Source organism: Muntiacus reevesi, chromosome 3 (genome assembly GCF_963930625.1).
Source record: "Muntiacus reevesi chromosome 3, mMunRee1.1, whole genome shotgun sequence".
Taxonomy (NCBI): Eukaryota; Metazoa; Chordata; class Mammalia; order Artiodactyla; family Cervidae; genus Muntiacus; species Muntiacus reevesi.
Window position 1 is genome coordinate 236,156,361 of NC_089251.1, and position 18,355 is coordinate 236,174,715.

At 34.0% G+C, this 18,355-nt stretch overlaps 1 protein-coding gene across 3 annotated transcripts in view; it reads left to right on the plus strand.

Moving 5' to 3' along the window:
- Positions 1-18,355, plus strand: part of SLC4A10 (solute carrier family 4 member 10) — a 225,745-nt gene that overhangs the window by 172,733 nt on the left and 34,657 nt on the right. For all 3 annotated transcript variants that reach the window (XM_065927869.1, XM_065927870.1, XM_065927871.1), the window contains 3 exons: positions 10,457-10,562; positions 16,373-16,534; positions 18,004-18,117. In XM_065927869.1, coding sequence (XP_065783941.1) covers positions 10,457-10,562; positions 16,373-16,534; positions 18,004-18,117 — 382 coding nt within the window. The remainder of the gene's footprint in view (positions 1-10,456; positions 10,563-16,372; positions 16,535-18,003; positions 18,118-18,355) is intronic.

Sequence of the window (18,355 nt, forward strand, 5' to 3'; positions counted from 1 at the left end):
CAATCTTTTCCAGCATCAGGGTCTTTTCCAATGAGTCAGCTCTTCGCATCAGATGGCCAAAGTATTGGAGTTTCAGCTTCAACATCAGTGCTTCCAATGAACACCCAGGACTGATCTCCTTTCGGATGGACTGGTTGGATCTCCTTGCAGTCCAAGGGACTCTCGAGAGTCTTCTCCAACACCACAGTTCAGAAGCATCAATTCTTTGCGCTCAGCTTTCTTTATAGCCCAACTCTCACATCCATACATGACCACTGGAAAAACCATTGCCTTGACTAGACGGACCTTTGTTGGCAAAGTAATGTCTGCTTTTTAATATGCTGTCTAGGTTGGTCATAACTTTCCTTCCAAGGAGCAAGCGTCTTTTAATTTCATGGCTGCAGTCACCATCTGCAGCAATTTTGGATCCCAGAAAAATAAAGTCAGCCACTGTTTCCACTGTTTCCCCATCTATCTGCTATGAAGTGATGGGACTGGATGCGATGCTCTTAGTTTTCTGAATGTTGAACTTTAAGCCAACTTTTTCACTCTCCTCTTTCACTTTCATCAAGAGGCTTTTTAGTTCCTCTTCACTTTCTGCCATAAGGTTGGTGTCATCTGCATATCTGAGGTTATTAATAGTGAAGAGTAAAAACCCAACAATGTTCATAACATCATTATAAAATGAATTTTCCTTTCAACATTTCATGAGCTGCTCAAAATCATTATATTTACTTCTGTTTTCTTCCTCCTTGGAACATGTTTTTCTTGTAAAGCTTTTTTTTTTCCCCCTTGTAATTTCTAACTGCCCTTTCTCCAGCCTTCGGTGCTTGAATGTCCTCAAGCTTTCCCAAGAATTCAATAATTCTACCCTGTTAACTGCTTATTAGAAGTATAAGTATATAGTACAACAGATGTTGCACGGCACATCTCTACGACTTATACATGGTGCATAACTGAAGTTCTATACCTCATTTCTCTCTTCCTGTCTTTGGAAACCAGAATTCTACTTTGTAATTCTATGAGTTTTACTACTTTAAATACCTCATGTAAGTGAAATCATGCAGTATTTGCCCTTATGTGGCTGGCTATTTCACTTTAAACAATATCCTCAATGTTCGTCCATGTTGCTGCATATGAGAGAATTTTCTTCTTTTTTTAGTGGCTGAATAATATTTCATTGTGTATATAACTACACTTAAAAAAAAATTCACTCATTTGTTGATGGATATTTACATTGTTTCTACTTCTTGGCTATTTTGAACAATGCTGCAGTAAATATGGGAATACACTATGTCTTTAAGATCCAAGTCTCTTTGGATCCAAAAATGAGATTTCTGGATCCTGTAGCTCTCTTTATTTTTTTGTAGGAAACTATATAGTGTTTTTCATAATGGCTGCACCATTAAACATATGTTTTATTGCTGTTGAGTTGTGTTACTTCTTATACATTTTGGATATTAATATCTTACCAGATATAGTTTGCAGGTATTTCCTCCTATTCAATAGGTTGCTTTCTCACTCTGCTTATTCTTTCCCTGGCTATGTAAAAGCTTTTTAGTTTAATGTAGTCCGATTGTCTATTTTTTTGCTTATATTACCTGTGTTTTGGTGTCATATCCAAGAAATCATTGTTAAGGCCAATGTAATAAAGCATTCCCCCCCTGTTTTCTTCTAGAAAATTTTTAGTTTCAGGTCTAATGTTTAAGTCTTTTATTCATTTTGAATTGATTTCTGTGTTTGATAAAAGGTCCGGTTTTATTCTTTTGCTTGTGGATATCCAATTTTCCCAGCATTATTTGTTGAAGAGACTTCAACATTTCCACATTGTGTAGTTTTGCCTTTCTTGTCGAAGATCTTTGACTGCATGGATGAAGGTTTATTTCTGGGCTCTTTGTTCTGTTCTATTGGTCTATAATCTGTCTTTGTTCCTGTACCATACTGTTTTGTTGTTTTTTTTTTTTTTACTCTAGCTTTGTTATATATTTTGAAATTAGGAAGTGTGAGATTTCCAACTTTGTTCTTTTTGCTCAAGATTGTTTTGACTGTTCAGAGTCTTTCATGGTTTTATATGAATTTTAGGATTAATTTTTCTGTTTCTATAAAAAATGTCATTGATATTTTGGTAGTGATTGCACTGAATTTGTAGATCACCTTGGGTAATGTGGGTATTTTTAACAATATTAAATCTTCCAGTTCATGAACACATTTCTTTCTTTTCAGTTATCTGTGTCCTCTTTAATTTCTTTCAGCAGTTTTGTAGTTTTAAGTGTACAGTCTTTCACATTTTCGGTTAAATTTATTTCTAAGTATTTTATTCTTACTGATGCTATTGTAAATGGGTTTGTTTTCTTAATTTCATTTTTAGATTATTCATTGCTAGTTTATAGAAACTACTGAGTTTTTTAATGTTTTAATGTTGATTTTGATCCTGCAACTTTGCTGAATTCCTTTATTCTTACAGTGTGTGTGTGCATGAGTATGTGTGTGATCTTTCGAGTTTTCTTTGTATTAGATTATATAATCTGCAAGTAGAGATAATTTTCCTTCTTCCTTTCCAATTTGGATGCTTTTTTCTTTTTTCTTAACCTAATTGCTTTAACTAGGACCTTCAGTACTGTTTTGAATTGAAATGGCAGGAATGGGCATCCTTGTTTTGTCCTTTATCTTAGAGAAAAAACTTCTGGTTTTTCCCCATTGTTTACTATGTTAGCTGTGGGCTTGTCAAACCTGGATTTTATTATGTTGAGATAATGTCCTTCTACTCCTAGTTTGATGAGTACTTTTATCATGAAAGGATGTTGAATTTATCAGATGCTTTTTGTGCATCTATTGAGTCGATCATATGATTTTATCCTTTGTTCCATTAATGTGGTGTAATACAATGATTGATATTTGTTTGTTGAACCATTTGTGTGTTCCAGGGATAAATCCCACTTGGTTATAATGTATGATCCTTTTAATGTGTTGTTGAATTTAGTTTGCTAATATTTTGTTGAGGATTTTTGCATCTATATTCATTAAGGATATTGTTTTTTTAGTTTTCTTTTGATGTCTTTTTCTTTGGTATCAGGGTAATTCTGGCTTCATAAAATGAGTTTGGAAGTGTTCCCTCCTCTTCAGTTTCTGGAAGAGCTTGAGAAGGATTGGCACCAGTTCTTTAAATGTGTGGTAGAATTCGCCAGTGAAACCATCTGGTCATGGGCTTTTCTTTGTTGGGAGGTTTTTGATTACCCATTCAGTCTCCTTGCTAGTTATAGGTCTGTTCAGAATTTCTATTTCTTCATGATTCAGTCTTGGTAGATTGCGTGTTTCTAGGAATTTATCCATTTCTTCCAGGCTATCCAAATTGTTGGCTTGGAATGTCTCATAATAATCTCTTATAATCTTTTTAATTTCTGTGGCATTAGTTGTAATATCTCCTCTCTAATAATTTTGAGTCTTAATTTTTTTCTTAGTCTAGGTAAAAGTTTGTCAAATTTTTTGATTTTTTGAAAAAAAAATTCAGTTTCATTGATCTCTACTATTGTTTTTCCATTTTCTATTTCATTTATTTTTGTTCTGATGATTATTATTTCCTTCCTTCTGCTAACTTGGGGATTCGTTTGTTTTTATTTTTTTAGTCTCGCGTTTTAAAGTTAGGTTGTTTATTTGAGAATTTTCATCTTTTTAATATAGGTAATTATTGCTATAAACTTCCCTTTTTGTGCTGCTTTTGCTGCATCCTATAAGTTTTAGTATTTTTTCATTTGTTTTCATTTGTCTTAAGATACTTTCTAATTTCTCTTTTGATATCTTCTTTGGCTTATTGGTTGTTCAAGAGTACATTCCTTAATTTCCATGTATTTGTGAATTTTTTAGTTTCCTTCTGTTTTTGATTTCTAGTTTCATTGCACTGTGCTTTGAAAGTACACTTACTTTGATTTCAGTCTTCTCAAATTTGTTAAGACTAGGTTGTGACCTAAAATGTGATCTTTTATGGAGAATGGTTTGTATGTGCTTGAAAAGACTGTATATTCTGCTGCTGTTAGATGAAATGCCCTGTATATGATATTCGGTTCATTTGGTCTATAGTATTTTACAAATCCTGTTTCCTTATTCATCTTCTATCTGGATTCTATCCATTATTTAGAGTGAGATTTTGAAATCTCCTAATATTATTGTGTTACTATCTATCTTTCCCTTCAGTTCTGTCAGTGTTTCCTTCCTATATTTGGGTGCTCTGCTATTAGGTACATATATCTTTTTAATTGTTATATCAACCCAATTAATTGACCCTTTTATCATTTATCATGTCCTTCCTTGTCTCTTTTGACAGTTTTTGACTTAAAGTCTATTTTGTCTAATATGATTATGGCCCACCCTGGCCCCTGCTCTTTCAGTTACTATTTGCATATTTTTCTCTATACTTTAACTTTCACTCTATGTGTGTTCCTAAATCAAAAATCTTTTCTAGAGAGCATATAGTTGGATTTTTTAAAATCCATTTAACCACTCTGTATCTTCTAATTAGGCAGTAAAATTCATTTACATTTAAGTAGTTATTGATAGAGAAGAACTTACTATTGCCGTTTTGTTAGTTATTTTCTGTCTTATATTTATCCTTCACCCTCTTTCCTCTCTTTTTTTCTTCCTTTGTGTTTTGTTGATTTCTTTTGGTAGTGATATGTTTTGATCCCTTTTTAATTTTCTTTTGTGGATGTCCTACACAAAATGGTACTTTCTTGGTGGTTACCATTGGGCTTACATAAAGCATTGTATATTTACAATAATCTATTTTAAGCTGATAAAACAACTTTAATTGCATACAAATACTCTTCACATTGACTCCCTCTTCTTTATACTTTCTGTTATTGATGTCAAAACATTACATCCTTCTAAATTATGTATCCATTAACATATTTTTATAGTAATAGTTTTTAAAAATACTTTTGTCCTTCAACCCCTATACCAGAATTAAAAGTGAGTTATGTACCATTATTACAGTATTTTGTATTTGTCTGTATATTTACCTTTACTAGCAAGCTTTATACTCTCATATGCTCTTATGTTGTTGTTCAGCATCCTTTTGTTTGAGCTTGACGGAATGCCTTTAGCATTTCTTGTAGGCAGTTATAGTGATGATGAACTCCTTTACCGTTTTTTAAAACATGGGAAGGTTTTATTTTTCCTTCATTTTTCAAGTACCACTCTTTTTTTTGTTTTTTTTTTTTGCTACATATGGTGCTCTTGGTTGGCAGTTTTTCCCATTTAGCACCTTGAATATATCATCCCACTGCCTTCTGGCCTGTAGAGTTCCTGCTGAAAAATTCACTGATAGTATTATGGGACTTCTTTTGCACATGGTGATTTACTTTTCTCTTGTTGCTGTTAGAATTTTATCTGTATTTTTCTTTTGACAGTTGGATTATAATGTGTCTTAGTGTGGATTTCTTTGGATTCACTATGGTTGGAATCCATTGGGTTTCTTAAATATGGATATAATTTCCTTCCTTAGTTTTGGGAAGTTTGGGGGCACTATTTCTTTAAATAAGCTTTCTGTCACTTATACTCTTTCTTCTTCCAGGGCTCCCGTGATGCATATATTGATTTGCTTATGATATCCCATGTGTTCCTCAGGTTTTCTTCACTCTGTTCATTCTTTTTTCTGATCTAGTCTTCTGACTGGATTATTTCAAGTGACCTGTCCTCAAGTTCACTGATTCTTTCTTCAGCTTAATTGAACCTAATGTTAAATCCTCCTACTGAATTTTTTTACTTCAATTATTGTATTCTTTAGCTCCAAATTTTCTGTTTTGTTCTTTTTAATATTTTCTTTTTTGCTGATATTTTCGTTTTGTTTATGCATCATTTTCTTGATCACATAGAGTATCTTTATAATGGTTATTTTAATTCTCTGTCAGGTAATTTATATGCCTCCATTTCTTTAAGATTAATTTGATTAATTTTATTCTTTTGGGCCATGTTTCCCTGTTTCTTCATGTATCCCATAACTTTGTTTTAGGATTGGCACACTTGACATAAAAGCCACATCTCATAGCCTTTATAGACTGGCCCTTTCTGCAGAAGACTTCTAATCAGCTTGACTAGAGATTCTGGGGGTCTCTAACCTTTTCTTAGAGGGAAGGGAATGCAAATTCTTTGAGCCTGTGTGTGCAATTTCTCAATTAGGTAGAATTGGCTGATTTCTTTTTCCAGGGACTCATAATTTTTTGCTCTGCCTGGGGTCACTCTGTGGTACTGCAAGTTCTCTGGTTTTATAATATGTGTTTGTGTTCAGTTGTGTCTAGTTCTTCATGACCCCATGGACTATAGCCTGTCAGGCCCTCTGTCCTTAGAATTTCCCAGGCAAGAATACTGGAGTGGATTGCCATTTTCTGTTCCAGGGGATCTTCTTAACTCGTGGATTGAACCTGCATCTCCTGCAGGTCCTGCATTGGCAGGCAGATTCTTTACCACTGCACCACCTAGGAAGTCCTGGTTTTACAGTAGCAAGCTGCTATGATGTCCCTTGTTCTCAGAGGCCTCCAGATTTCTGCTGTGTGCTGACTCCCCGTCAGCATCCTAAGTTAGGTGAGATGGATACCAGCCCCTTCTGCACTCTTTTAAAGAGCGTGAACACCAGACATACGCTCCTTTCACTCCTTCCAGAGGGAGAAGCCTCAGATTGTTCTCCTACCCCTAACTGCATCGAGCCATCCTAGTCCCTGAAAGCCAGTTCACCCATTCTTTTTTGTTCTCAGTGGCACCAAGGCATCCAAACTGCAATGGTTCTGTCAGTGCTCTGAATTAGACAAGACAGATACCAGTTCCTCAGTAGCCCTCTGAAGAGCTGGAATGTCAGATACAGCCTCTACTTTTCTCCTCACCGCTGGTGTAAAAAGTGTGAGCCGAGTTATTCTCTACCACTGCTGAACTGTGCCAGCTTAGAAAAGGGGCTGAGGCAATCGAAGTGAAATTGCCCTTCTTATCCACTTGAATGTGGCTTTTCACAGCTTTGCACTCTGGTACTGCAACATCTTGACTAGATTCTAGAATTCTCATTATAGTATTTTGGTCCATATATTGTTAAATTGCAGTTTCTGTGGGGGAAAGAGAGTGGAACTTTCCATTCATCCATCTTGTGATTCACTCCCTCTGTGATTTCCTCTTGGGCTTTACTATATTTGTCATTCTGAGTCCTTTCACTGCTTTCTGAGGTCGGAAGCCCACTTTCCTTCATACCATATCTTTGTTTACTTACAAGTTATGCTTTCTAATTAATGACACATGCACAAAAAACTAAAATCTGCAAAGAATAAACTTTTTTTTTTCATTCCTCCTTACATTTGATTTGATGATTTCACTCAATAGAGACCTCTAGGTCCAAAGTAATTTTGCCTTACAGTGTTGATAGTGTTGCTTAGAGAAAAGACTGAGGCTATGCTTGGAGCCATATGTATGTAAGTCTCTAGCAGTTGGGGATGGATTTCTGGTATCAACTATTGTACAGTCAAACTTTAAACAAGTTCTCATGTTTTTGGCTCCAGATGTTTACTCTGTTTCTTTTTTGAGTATAAACTCTTCTCTTAGTCAAGACCCTCCTTGATATTCTACTCATCAGGCCAGCTCCCTCTTTTACTGCTGGCAGAATATACACACACCCACACACATACACACACACACACATATATATCCTATATAAATTTATAAATTTTATTTATATATATAAATACATATATCTGTTCATATATAAATATATACATATATTTATGAGTGAGTGAGTAAGAGAGGACTACCTAGGTTTAAATTCTGCGCTCTGGAGTTTCTAGCTGTGTAAACTTGGCCATGTCACTTGTGTCTTGATATATTCATGTGACAACCTAGTTTAAGTATTAAATGTAAAGGTACTATTATTGTTAGCATTGCTCTTCTGTTCTGCTTTTTCAAAAATCCTATTTTCATATGACTTTCATATTCCATTTGTTTATATATTTCTCTTTTTGATGTTTCTCCTCATGTCTCTTTTTATATTATTCCTTAGCTTAGTGAATTCTAGGTAATAACAAAATAAACATGTGTGTTCAGTCCTCTTTTTTAAGCTAGAAGCCAAATCTGATTTTTAATTTTAGAAAATATTCAGTGATTTAATGGTTTTAATGTAATTTTAATAATTTAATCTATTTTTAAAATGAAATTATTCTCTCTATTCATATATTATCTTTACTATACTTGCCTAGTGATCTAATGACTCAGAGTCAAAATGGGAATTTTCTTTCTTTTGATAGATTCTTAGTAATAGTAGTGAAACTATTTTAATGCTGGTCAGAATTTAATTCTCTTTAAAGAACTGGAAACAAAAGAAAAAAGAATATCAGCATGTTAGAGAAAAGCCTATTGTTCTTTTTTGTATTACATCAATTGAAAGTTAACAGTTTTATTACATATTATGAAAAACCAAAAAATGAACCAGAAAATAATGATGATAACCATCATGATGATAGGAGCAACAGTTACAAAATGCATAAATGTATACATTCCTTTTAATATATATCATGTCACATATTCGTCATAATAGTTCTGCTAGGTAGGCATTTCAGTCCTCATTTTACTTTATGAGGAAACCAAGGTTCAGAGTACTTAAATAACTTGCCCATGCCACACAACCAGTAAAGCACAAAGGGCTGTGTTCTGTGGTTATGTACAACTAATCTGGGACTTGGGAACCTATAGATTTGAACAAATTGCATTAATGAATGACTATTACTGCCTCTCAAAGACCTTTGTTTCCCTTTTGCTATGTCTCCTCCCTCTGATACCATAGTGGTCACTGCAAGCTACTCATAGTGGCTAATACTTCCTTCTCTCATTCCCTTAAAATCCTCATTAACAACTTTCTCATTGGAATCCTCTATTTTTAGTACCCCAGTCCCAAGTGAGCCCAGGTAGGAATACATCCTTAGTGAGACTAGGAGCAGGCCTGTCTGTGTTGCTCAAGTCAAGTAGAATTTCTTATAATCATAGACACTGAGTATGCTTTGAAAAATGAATGAGTACTGATAAAAAAGAACAGACTAAAATTCCTGATGTAGAAAGAGAGACTGTAGCTCAGGCAAAGGAATTTATCAAGTAGAAACTGTAATATATTTTCCTATAGACATAATGGTAGTTGAGTTCTACAGTTCAATTAATATCACTAAAATAGTAGTCCAACCTATTTTTAAGTTTTGTAGTATATGTGGGTTAACCTGGGAGCCCAAATACGATTTGTATAAAATGCTTCTAGAAGAAAATGCTCTCTGAAGGGCAAATAATAGACAATGAATTTTTTTAAACAAACCATTTATAAATTGAAGTTAACATCTAAGACCATTAACTTGTTGATAATCTTTGCTTGTGTCTTCTCATTTACTTACACAGTTATAAAGAATGTGATATCAAAAGCTGTTTTTAATTACATAGTAGTAACAGTTGCCCAAATCTTTCCTATTCTTTCTGCTCTTACCCTCAGCATTCACCGTGTTACCTTGTATGTCGTTGTTGATTCTCAGTCACTCACCTCGTGTCCTGCTCTTTGCAACCCCATGGACTGCAGCAGGCCAGGTTTCCTTGTCCTCCACTATCTCTCAGAGTCTGCCCAAACTCACTTCTGTTGAGTCAGAGATGCCATCCAACCATCTCATCCTCTGTTGCCCTTTTCTCCTCCTGCCCTCAATCTATACCAGTATCAGGGTCTTTTCTAATGAGTCGGCTCTTTGCATCAGGTGGTCAAGGTACTGGAGCTTCAGCTTCAGCATCAGTCCTTCCAATGAGTATGGGGATGACAGAGGATTGACTTTCTTTTCTCACTGGATTGCTCTTATCCTCAGCATTCATTTTGTTCCCTTGCATATATAGTAGCTCTTCAAAAGATTTTTGCATACTGATTGTTTGATTTTTAATAAGACTATCACTCATCACAAAGAAAAGTATATCCTGAGATACACAGGGTTCTTACTTCAACTTAGCTTTAATTTTAAATTACATAGCATAATTCTAAGTGATCTCTAGAATATGAAATATATATATATATACATATATGATATGTTTTTACAATACTAATAAAAATAAATTATAAAAATACATTTGGATGTTTATCATTTTTTCCCACTTATAATTCAGGGGTAAATGGTTGTTGTAAGATTTAGAAAGCATCTTGATTTCAAAAGGCCCCCAAAGTCTTGTGTTCTAACCTATACTTTAAATAATTTCCTCTGACTAGAACAGAGAGGGAATGACCTCTCATTCCAGGAAACATTAAAAGTGCTGTAATGTCTTAGTAATATATCTATCATATGTCTGAAAATAGTGTGTTTTGGAATATTTAGGATGACCTAACTACTTATCTCTCAGGTGGAAGAAGGCTGTGACTGGGGATGAAGGACCACTTACACGTCTATTTTAAGTCTGGTCACAAAAAGATACTTACTTCATAAAAGACACTGTTTTGTCTTTGCAGATGTAATTGTGTGGAACCACATAATCCTAGTAATAATACATTGAAGGAATGGAGGGAGTCCAATATTTCTGCCTCTGACATAATTTGGGAGAACCTAACTGTTTCGGTAAGTGAAGCATGTCTTGAATCTTATTACTATAAGGTCTTTTTTGACATTTTGAATGAATTATTGCCACTAAAGTAAATTATTTTAAATAAATACTATTACAGAAGTGACAATTTTATTTCATCCATTCAAATATGCATAAGTTAACTGGGGGTTTTCTTTCATTATTAAACTTTTCCAGTAGTTAGTAGTCCTGAATTACTCTAAAAGCACACATATATGGCATAATGTTACTAGATTAACTGAAAGCATGTTAAATAAGAGTAATGTTGACCTAAATTAAACCATATGACAGACCTAAGTCAGCCTCTGTGTAAAGAATGTTTTTACTTCACTCCATAATACTACTCCAGCTGTTCAGAATATGTTGAGGGGGAGGGGATGTTTGTTAGTATTTTGGTATAAATATTGAACTTTTGGGGAAAACCAAAGTCACTTTTCTTAAGATTCTGGCACCTCCCTCAGAAAGAGTTTTCTCACGTCCATTTTCTCCTCATCTTCCTTCCATTTAAGAAAGAGAATGACAACATATTTTTCATCTATCAAAGTTAAATCTTATACCTTTAAAAATATTTCTGTCTTTCCTTTTTTTAATGATATCTTCCCCCCCTCCCCATAGTTGAATGTCTCTATTTTTCTTAATCTCTTGTAATATTTGTGCACACCTATTTCCATCTATATTTACATCCTTTACTTCTGGTCGGTCAAATCTCATAATTGGAAAAAGGAAAGATTCTGCTTTTAATAAGTATTAAAATCTGAGTCATTCTAGTTTCTTTTCTATTCTTCTCAGTTACAAACATTACAGTCCAAAGCTTCTGCCAATTTACCTACCTGTATAAGCTCAAATCCCATTATAACCATCAGCATAAAACTATATGAGTTCTAGTTCATTTTAGGAGAAACACATTTTAGCGTGTGAGCCAGTTAGTGATACACACAAACCTTTTTTGTTGTACAATTATAAAACTCTAAACTCGATTCTTACAAGAACACTTGACCTGTTGCCTGTTTTTCTTAACTTTTCCTCATTAAGTAATTTTTTCAGAATCAAAATTTAAAAAATTCTATCTTTGACCTATATTTTACTACCTTTCTTCTTACCCTAGTCATTTGCTCTAAAATGTCTTCACTTTCATTTTTTTTTCTGTTATAGTTAACATTTATTCTGTTGTGTTTTTCCTTAGAAAAAAGATTACCAAACTTCTCCCTTTCAGAGAGCCGTTTAAATTGACCAATAAAAGAAATGATGAGCTAAACAAGAAAGAATGCTACAGTTGTTCAGAATTTAGACATGGTTAATCCATTCAGCAATGCATCTTCCATTTATATTCCCCTTTTATAAACTATAAGGATATTGTATTTTAAGAGATCCTTGCTTTTGTCCCTCATCTTGGTGTCCCCTACAATACACTTACCCAATAATTTCATCTTTAAATTATTTAATGTGATAATTTAATCTGTCCCCTACAATACACTTACCCAATAATTTAATCTTTAAATTATTTAATGTGATAATTTAATCTATGTGTTTTGTAGTTTTGAATAATTTAATGTTAAATAATAATATTTATTACATATAGTAGCAAATCCTGAATCATAAATTTCTAAGAGACTCAGCACAATTGATCTACCTAGGCATGAGTTAATTTTAAATATTAGAAGTTTTAGGGTCAAGCAGAGTATAGTGAAAAATATTTTGCAATCAAACAAAGCAAATCTAATCCTGAGGTTGTTTTTTTTTTTTTCCTCTGTTAAGTTTTGCACTAGGTGTTAACATTCTGGCAGAAATTTTCATTTTATTTTTCATTAGGTAAAAGCACTGTTTGCAATGAATAATTGCTAATCTTGACCAGAAATAGCACTTATTACCAAAGGGTATTCAAAAAACTTACAATTTTAAGTCATTGAAGGCCATAATGATTTGTCTTAATTGTTATTCTATTTTTTTCTCAGCATAACCATCAGGATCATTAAAAGCATTTTATTAATTTTATTAACAATGCTAATGGCTGTTATAACTAGTTTTGTAAAAACGGTCATGTAATATTTACTGTGTGTATTAGTCACTTGATAATTTTTAATTGAATTATTACATATCTCATGAACTGTAATTTTTACCTTGCTAACTCAGCAATGGCAAGAACTTTAGCTTTCTTTGATTCTCCCAAATAACTGTATGCATAGTAAGTGTTCAATAAACATTTAATGATTATTTTGAAAAGCAATCTCAAATCACAGATTTACTATTTAATGTAAATGTCTTGGTTTATTTTGTTTTCTAGCTTTATTGAGGTATAATTTACAAATAAAAATTATATATTTAAAGTATAAAATATGTTTTGATGAATGTATACAAGGTGAATGATTACCACAATCAAGCTAATTAACACACATATCACTTCACATAAGCAACCTTTTTACTTGGTGAAAACAATTAAGATCTACTCTCCCAGCAAATTTCAATTAGTTAATGCAATATTATTAACCATAGTCACTGTATTATACATTAGCACTTCATAATTTATTTATCCAGCACAACTGAAAACTTTGTTCCCTTCTACCAATATTTCCCCATTTTTCCTCTCTCCCTAGTCATTGGTCACTATCATTCTGCTCTCTGCTTCTGAGTTTGACTTTTAGCTTCCACATGGAAGATAAATCATACAGTATTTATCTTTCTGTGTCTGACTTGTTTCAATTAGCATGTCTTACAGGTTCATTCATGTTGTTGCAGTGACAATGTTTCCTTCTTTTTAAAGGGTGAATGGTATTCTATTGTATATTTATACTATAGTTTCTCAATTCATTCATCCATTGTCAGACATCTAGGTTATTTCCATATCTTGACTATTGTGAATAATGCTTAATTCAAGTGTTTTACAGCAAGCTAGAGTACTTAGGTTTCTATGTTTATATATATATTTTAGCAGTATATCAAAATCTGTCATTATAAGGAATTCCTAGACAAGGTTTAAAATATTCACAGTCAATTAACTAGCAATTGGTTAAGAATTGTTTCAATGCCAGAATTACATATTTAGCTTATACATAAATAAGGGGCAGGACACTAATGCCAACTCTAATTTCTTATTTTATCAAACTTAATTTTTACCAACTTATAAAATTGTTGAAGCTTAAAACGTGTTGAAGAATAATTAGTAGAAATGAGTTTGTCAACAAGCATTTTTTTCATTTTTGTAAGTGAAACCATATGTGAGACTCAAAATAAGAGAACAGGATTTAGATTTAGTTTTCTCTTCCAACTCTTAGGACTTTGTGTGTGTGTGTGTGTGTGTTTAAGGGTACAGTTGGTATAAACCAGAAAATAAATGTAGAATATAGTAGCTCACAATTTTTCCTTTTTAAATAACATACTGTTCCACTAAAAGAAAGAAAAATGTACTTTTCAAATTTGCTTTGAATTAAAGTGACGAGGCAGGCTAATGGTAATGTATTATAGCTTCTAAGACACTTAAATAATTCTTTAAATGGTTTCTATATTATTAAGAATTGAGACCAAGACTCAACCAAGTCCAAGACTTGGAAGACTTTTATATCTGCACAAAAGATTGAAGATGATCACAAATATATAGGTAATGTGTTTACAAAGGAACTTTTAGCTCCCCTTCGTATTTATCCATTCTTCTTTTTTTTAATTTACTTTTAATTGGAGGATAATTGCTTTTTAGTGTTGTGTTAGTTTCTGCCATACAACAGCATGAATCAGCCGTAAGTACACATGTACCTGCTCCCTCTTGAACTTCTCCCCCAACATCCCACCCCTCTAGGTCACCACAGAGCCGCAGGTTGAGCTCCCTGTGTTATATAGCACCTTCCCACTAGCGTCTATTTTTTACATGGCAATGTATATATTTCTGTGCTCCTCTCAATTCATCCCACCCTCTCCCTCACCCATTCACAGGTCCAGTTTCTATGTCTGGGCCTCTATTCTTGCCCTGCAGATAGGTTCATCTGTATCATTTTCCTAGGTTCCATACATATATATTCCATTCCTTTGCTTAGTAATTGCTTTACTAGTAAAGCTGAACAAGGGGCAAGAGAAGGGACTAAAAATTTCAAGGATTTGTTTTTGCTACTTTATCCATTTTAACAGAGTTTTGAGAGAAGGAAAAACTAAAGCTATAATTAAGGTTTGGGGATTTTTTTTTTTAATTTATTTTCCAATTAGCAAAGTTTCTGTGCTCTCTATTAACATGGTTAATTGGAATTCAACTTTAGCTAGCAAAAAATGTAGCATTTGCAGTTAGATTAGAAAAAGGAACAGAATTGTTTTAGATAATTATAAAGTATACAAACAATATTTCTCAAAAATCCTAGCCTTACAGGTAACTGTCCCAAATGATTTTACTGGTTTGTCTTTGGATAACAAGGTAGCAGTCTGTGATTTAGTTTAGAATCTTTCAAAGGTATTTGTTTCCTGTGGTACTCCAGGGCTTGAGGCTTTATTCATTGGACAGTCTCTGCTGGTGATCAATCTGGCAGTGTATATTTTCTCCTAAGATCTTTCTGTACCATGGTACAATTCAATTCCTAATTCATGTTCAGAATATCTCAAGTACTAGCAAGGTCACTGGATCACTTAAACCATTCTTTTCTGTTTTGAAATAAAAAATTAAAATTGAATGTTCTAATCTTTAAAATGAAATGGTAAAACCCAATCTAATATGAGCTTTAAAAAAAAGTCTTAATTTCAAAATAATATTGTTTAAAATGCTGTTTTTTCCTCCAAGAAAGAAAAATTTTTTGACTTTGCTGCCACCTCATGGCTAAAACAGCAATTAGAAATGATTCCTCAGGGACTTATAAAATATATACCAGAAAAAAAAAAAGATCATGAAGTCATTTGTTGTTGTTGTTGTTGTTATATAGTCGCTCAGTTGTGTCTGACTCTTTGTGACTCCATTGGAGTATAGTTTGCCAGGCTCCTCTGTTCATGGAATTCTCCAGGCAAGAATCCTGGAGTGGTTTGCCATTTCCTTCTCCAGGGTATCTACCCTGCCCAGAGATGGAACCAGGGTCTCTTGCATTGGCAAGTGGGTTCTTTACCCTTGAACCACCTGGGAAGCTCCTGAAGAAGTCATAGTAAATATGAACTTTGCCCTGCTCCTATAGTACTTTTTCTCTTTTGTTCCGTAATTTAAGTTTGAGCCCCATCTTTGACTTTTGGTTTCACTTCAGTAATAATATATCGTATTTTTTTGTTGTTGCTTTTCTCACCTTTCTTGGGAGCTTTACTGCTACTGCTAAGTCACTTCAGTCGTGTCTGACCCTGGGCGACCCCATCCCTGGGATTCTCCAGGCAAGAACACTGGAGTGGGCTGCCATTTCCTTCTCCAATGCATAAAAGTGAAAAGTGAAAGTGAAGTCGCTCAATCGTGTCCGATTCTACAGAATCACTGTTCTCCTTTAACATGCAATAATATTCCCACCAAAGGCATCATGTTTGTATCACAACCCTGCTGCCGCCCAGCAGTGGTGAGGCCATAACAAGTTACTTACCTTCCCTACACCAGTTTCCTCAGGTACAAAATGGAAATAATAGCAACTACCTATTCTACAGGGTTGATGTGATAATTAAGATGATGATTGGTGAATCAATTAGTTTTATAGATTTAATTTTTAAAAGGCAAAATGTGTAGAAATGGTTCATATTGCTCACTACCTATCCAAACATGAGCCTTAATTAAAAACCTTGGCAAGTCAACTGCAAGTGATCTTAAGACATTAGTTTTCTGAAGTCCGCCAGTTTTTCTTAATAGCTCTATTTGTCTTCCTTCCTCCGGCAGGAATGCAAATCACTGCACGGGGAGTATGTTGGCCGAGCCTGCGGCCACGAGCACCCCTACGTTCCAGATGTTCTCTTTTGGTCAGTGATCCTCTTCTTTTCCACAGTCACTCTGTCAGCCACATTGAAGCAGTTCAAGACTAGCCGCTATTTTCCAACCAAGGTACTTAGACTGCAGTTTTTCTGATCAAAATGTGAACCAGCATAAAGCATGTTACGGTGATATGTGTATTTTAGGGCCAAAAAAGAGCAATCGCTGTCATTAAAGGGGCCACTAAAAGGTTTTTGTGTGATTGAGCTGCCATATTAGGAGTGAGGTGTGGTGAGGTGGGGAAGAGACTGGTGCTGGGAGTGCAAATTGCCTCTCGGCTTATCTCCTAACTTCAAATCCCAGAGATAAACTCCCACTTTCCGACTTTCATTCTTGGAACTCAGAAGCACACTCTGCATCACTGATTGTCACTTTCTTGCCCAGTGAACAGTGGGAACTATTCCAGCCTGACAGACACCTCACCGGAGCCACTGTTACGTTTTGTAATTGGGAAATTCCCTGCAAGACTCATTGGAACACTATCCTCTTTTTCATTTTTAAAGTGTCAGTCCCTCCCCCTAACCCACCACGTTTGCATCTGCATATTTGGAAAAGAAAGTAAACAGAGAAACAGCTTAGTTCAATATTTAACACTGCAAAGTAACACCTATAAGGCCTGACTCAGCCAAAAAAGGACTAAGGAAGGAAGGGAGGGAGAGAAAAGAAAAGAAAGAAGAGAAACAAGAAAACAAGCTTTTGGGAGATGAGCTAAAAATTGTGATGAAAATTCTACTCTGCGAATATGTTTTAAGAACTGTTTGAGAGAAGCTTCTGTTTTTGTTACCTCTTCCTTCCTTAAGGTAGAAGATTCATTTCTTTCCCCCAAAAGCTTAATTTGATTAATATAGAATTGTTTTTTTTTAAATTAAACTCCTGAATTTTGTGTTTGTGTGTATGACATAAAGGCATCCTAATAAAAGCCAGATATTACTGAATATTGTTTAAGGATTTTGCTCAAAGAAGCCTTGATAAATGAGAAATAAAATAACTTTTAAATTTACTTACTCTATTGTGAACATTACCTGCTGCTATACTTATATCTCAGATAAACTTAACTATTGTTATACTTTAATAAAAACAGATTTTATTTTATAGTGTTTGGGATTTATCATATTAAAATGTTACCTGTGTGAGAAAGAGTATTAAAATTTAGCCAGATTCTCTCCATGCAATGTTGTTCTTTATTTTAAATATTCTCACACTGGAATTCATAATAAACTTAGATTTTTGTCAGCATCACTGGTGTAATAGTACCATGCAAGATTCCCATAGTAAACTTAGATTTTAAATAAATACTGAAAACAGCACAATCACCATTGTAGCTATTCCAAAATGCCTCATTTTGAAAAGGTTGAGTGTATATTTATCTTAATGACAGAGGTACATAAATATAAATATGACAGAGTTGACAGTAAAATTATAGTATGCATAAAATGTAATATTATGATATCATGTCATAAAGTGTGATTCTAGATTATGTTCCTGAGTATTCCTCGCTATTTATTGCTCCTTCAAGTGACAAGTGTTTTAATTATCTTTAGGTTCGATCCATAGTGAGCGACTTTGCTGTCTTTCTTACGATTCTATGTATGGTTTTAATTGACTATGCCATTGGGATCCCGTCTCCAAAACTACAAGTACCAAGTGTTTTCAAGGTGAAGTTATCATAACATTTACTATCTCTCCATCTCTGTAGGTCCAATTTTTATTCAGATGATGGTTATAAACCTAGCACTTGGGATTTTCATGAAAATATAAAGAATATTGATTAATATAACAGAAAATAAAACGCCCACAGCCCAACTACAATTTTGGTCTAATATTAAAAAATAGATAGTAATCACAGAAATAGAGACCTAGAAACCACTTGAAAAAGTTTCCTGTTAATTCTTC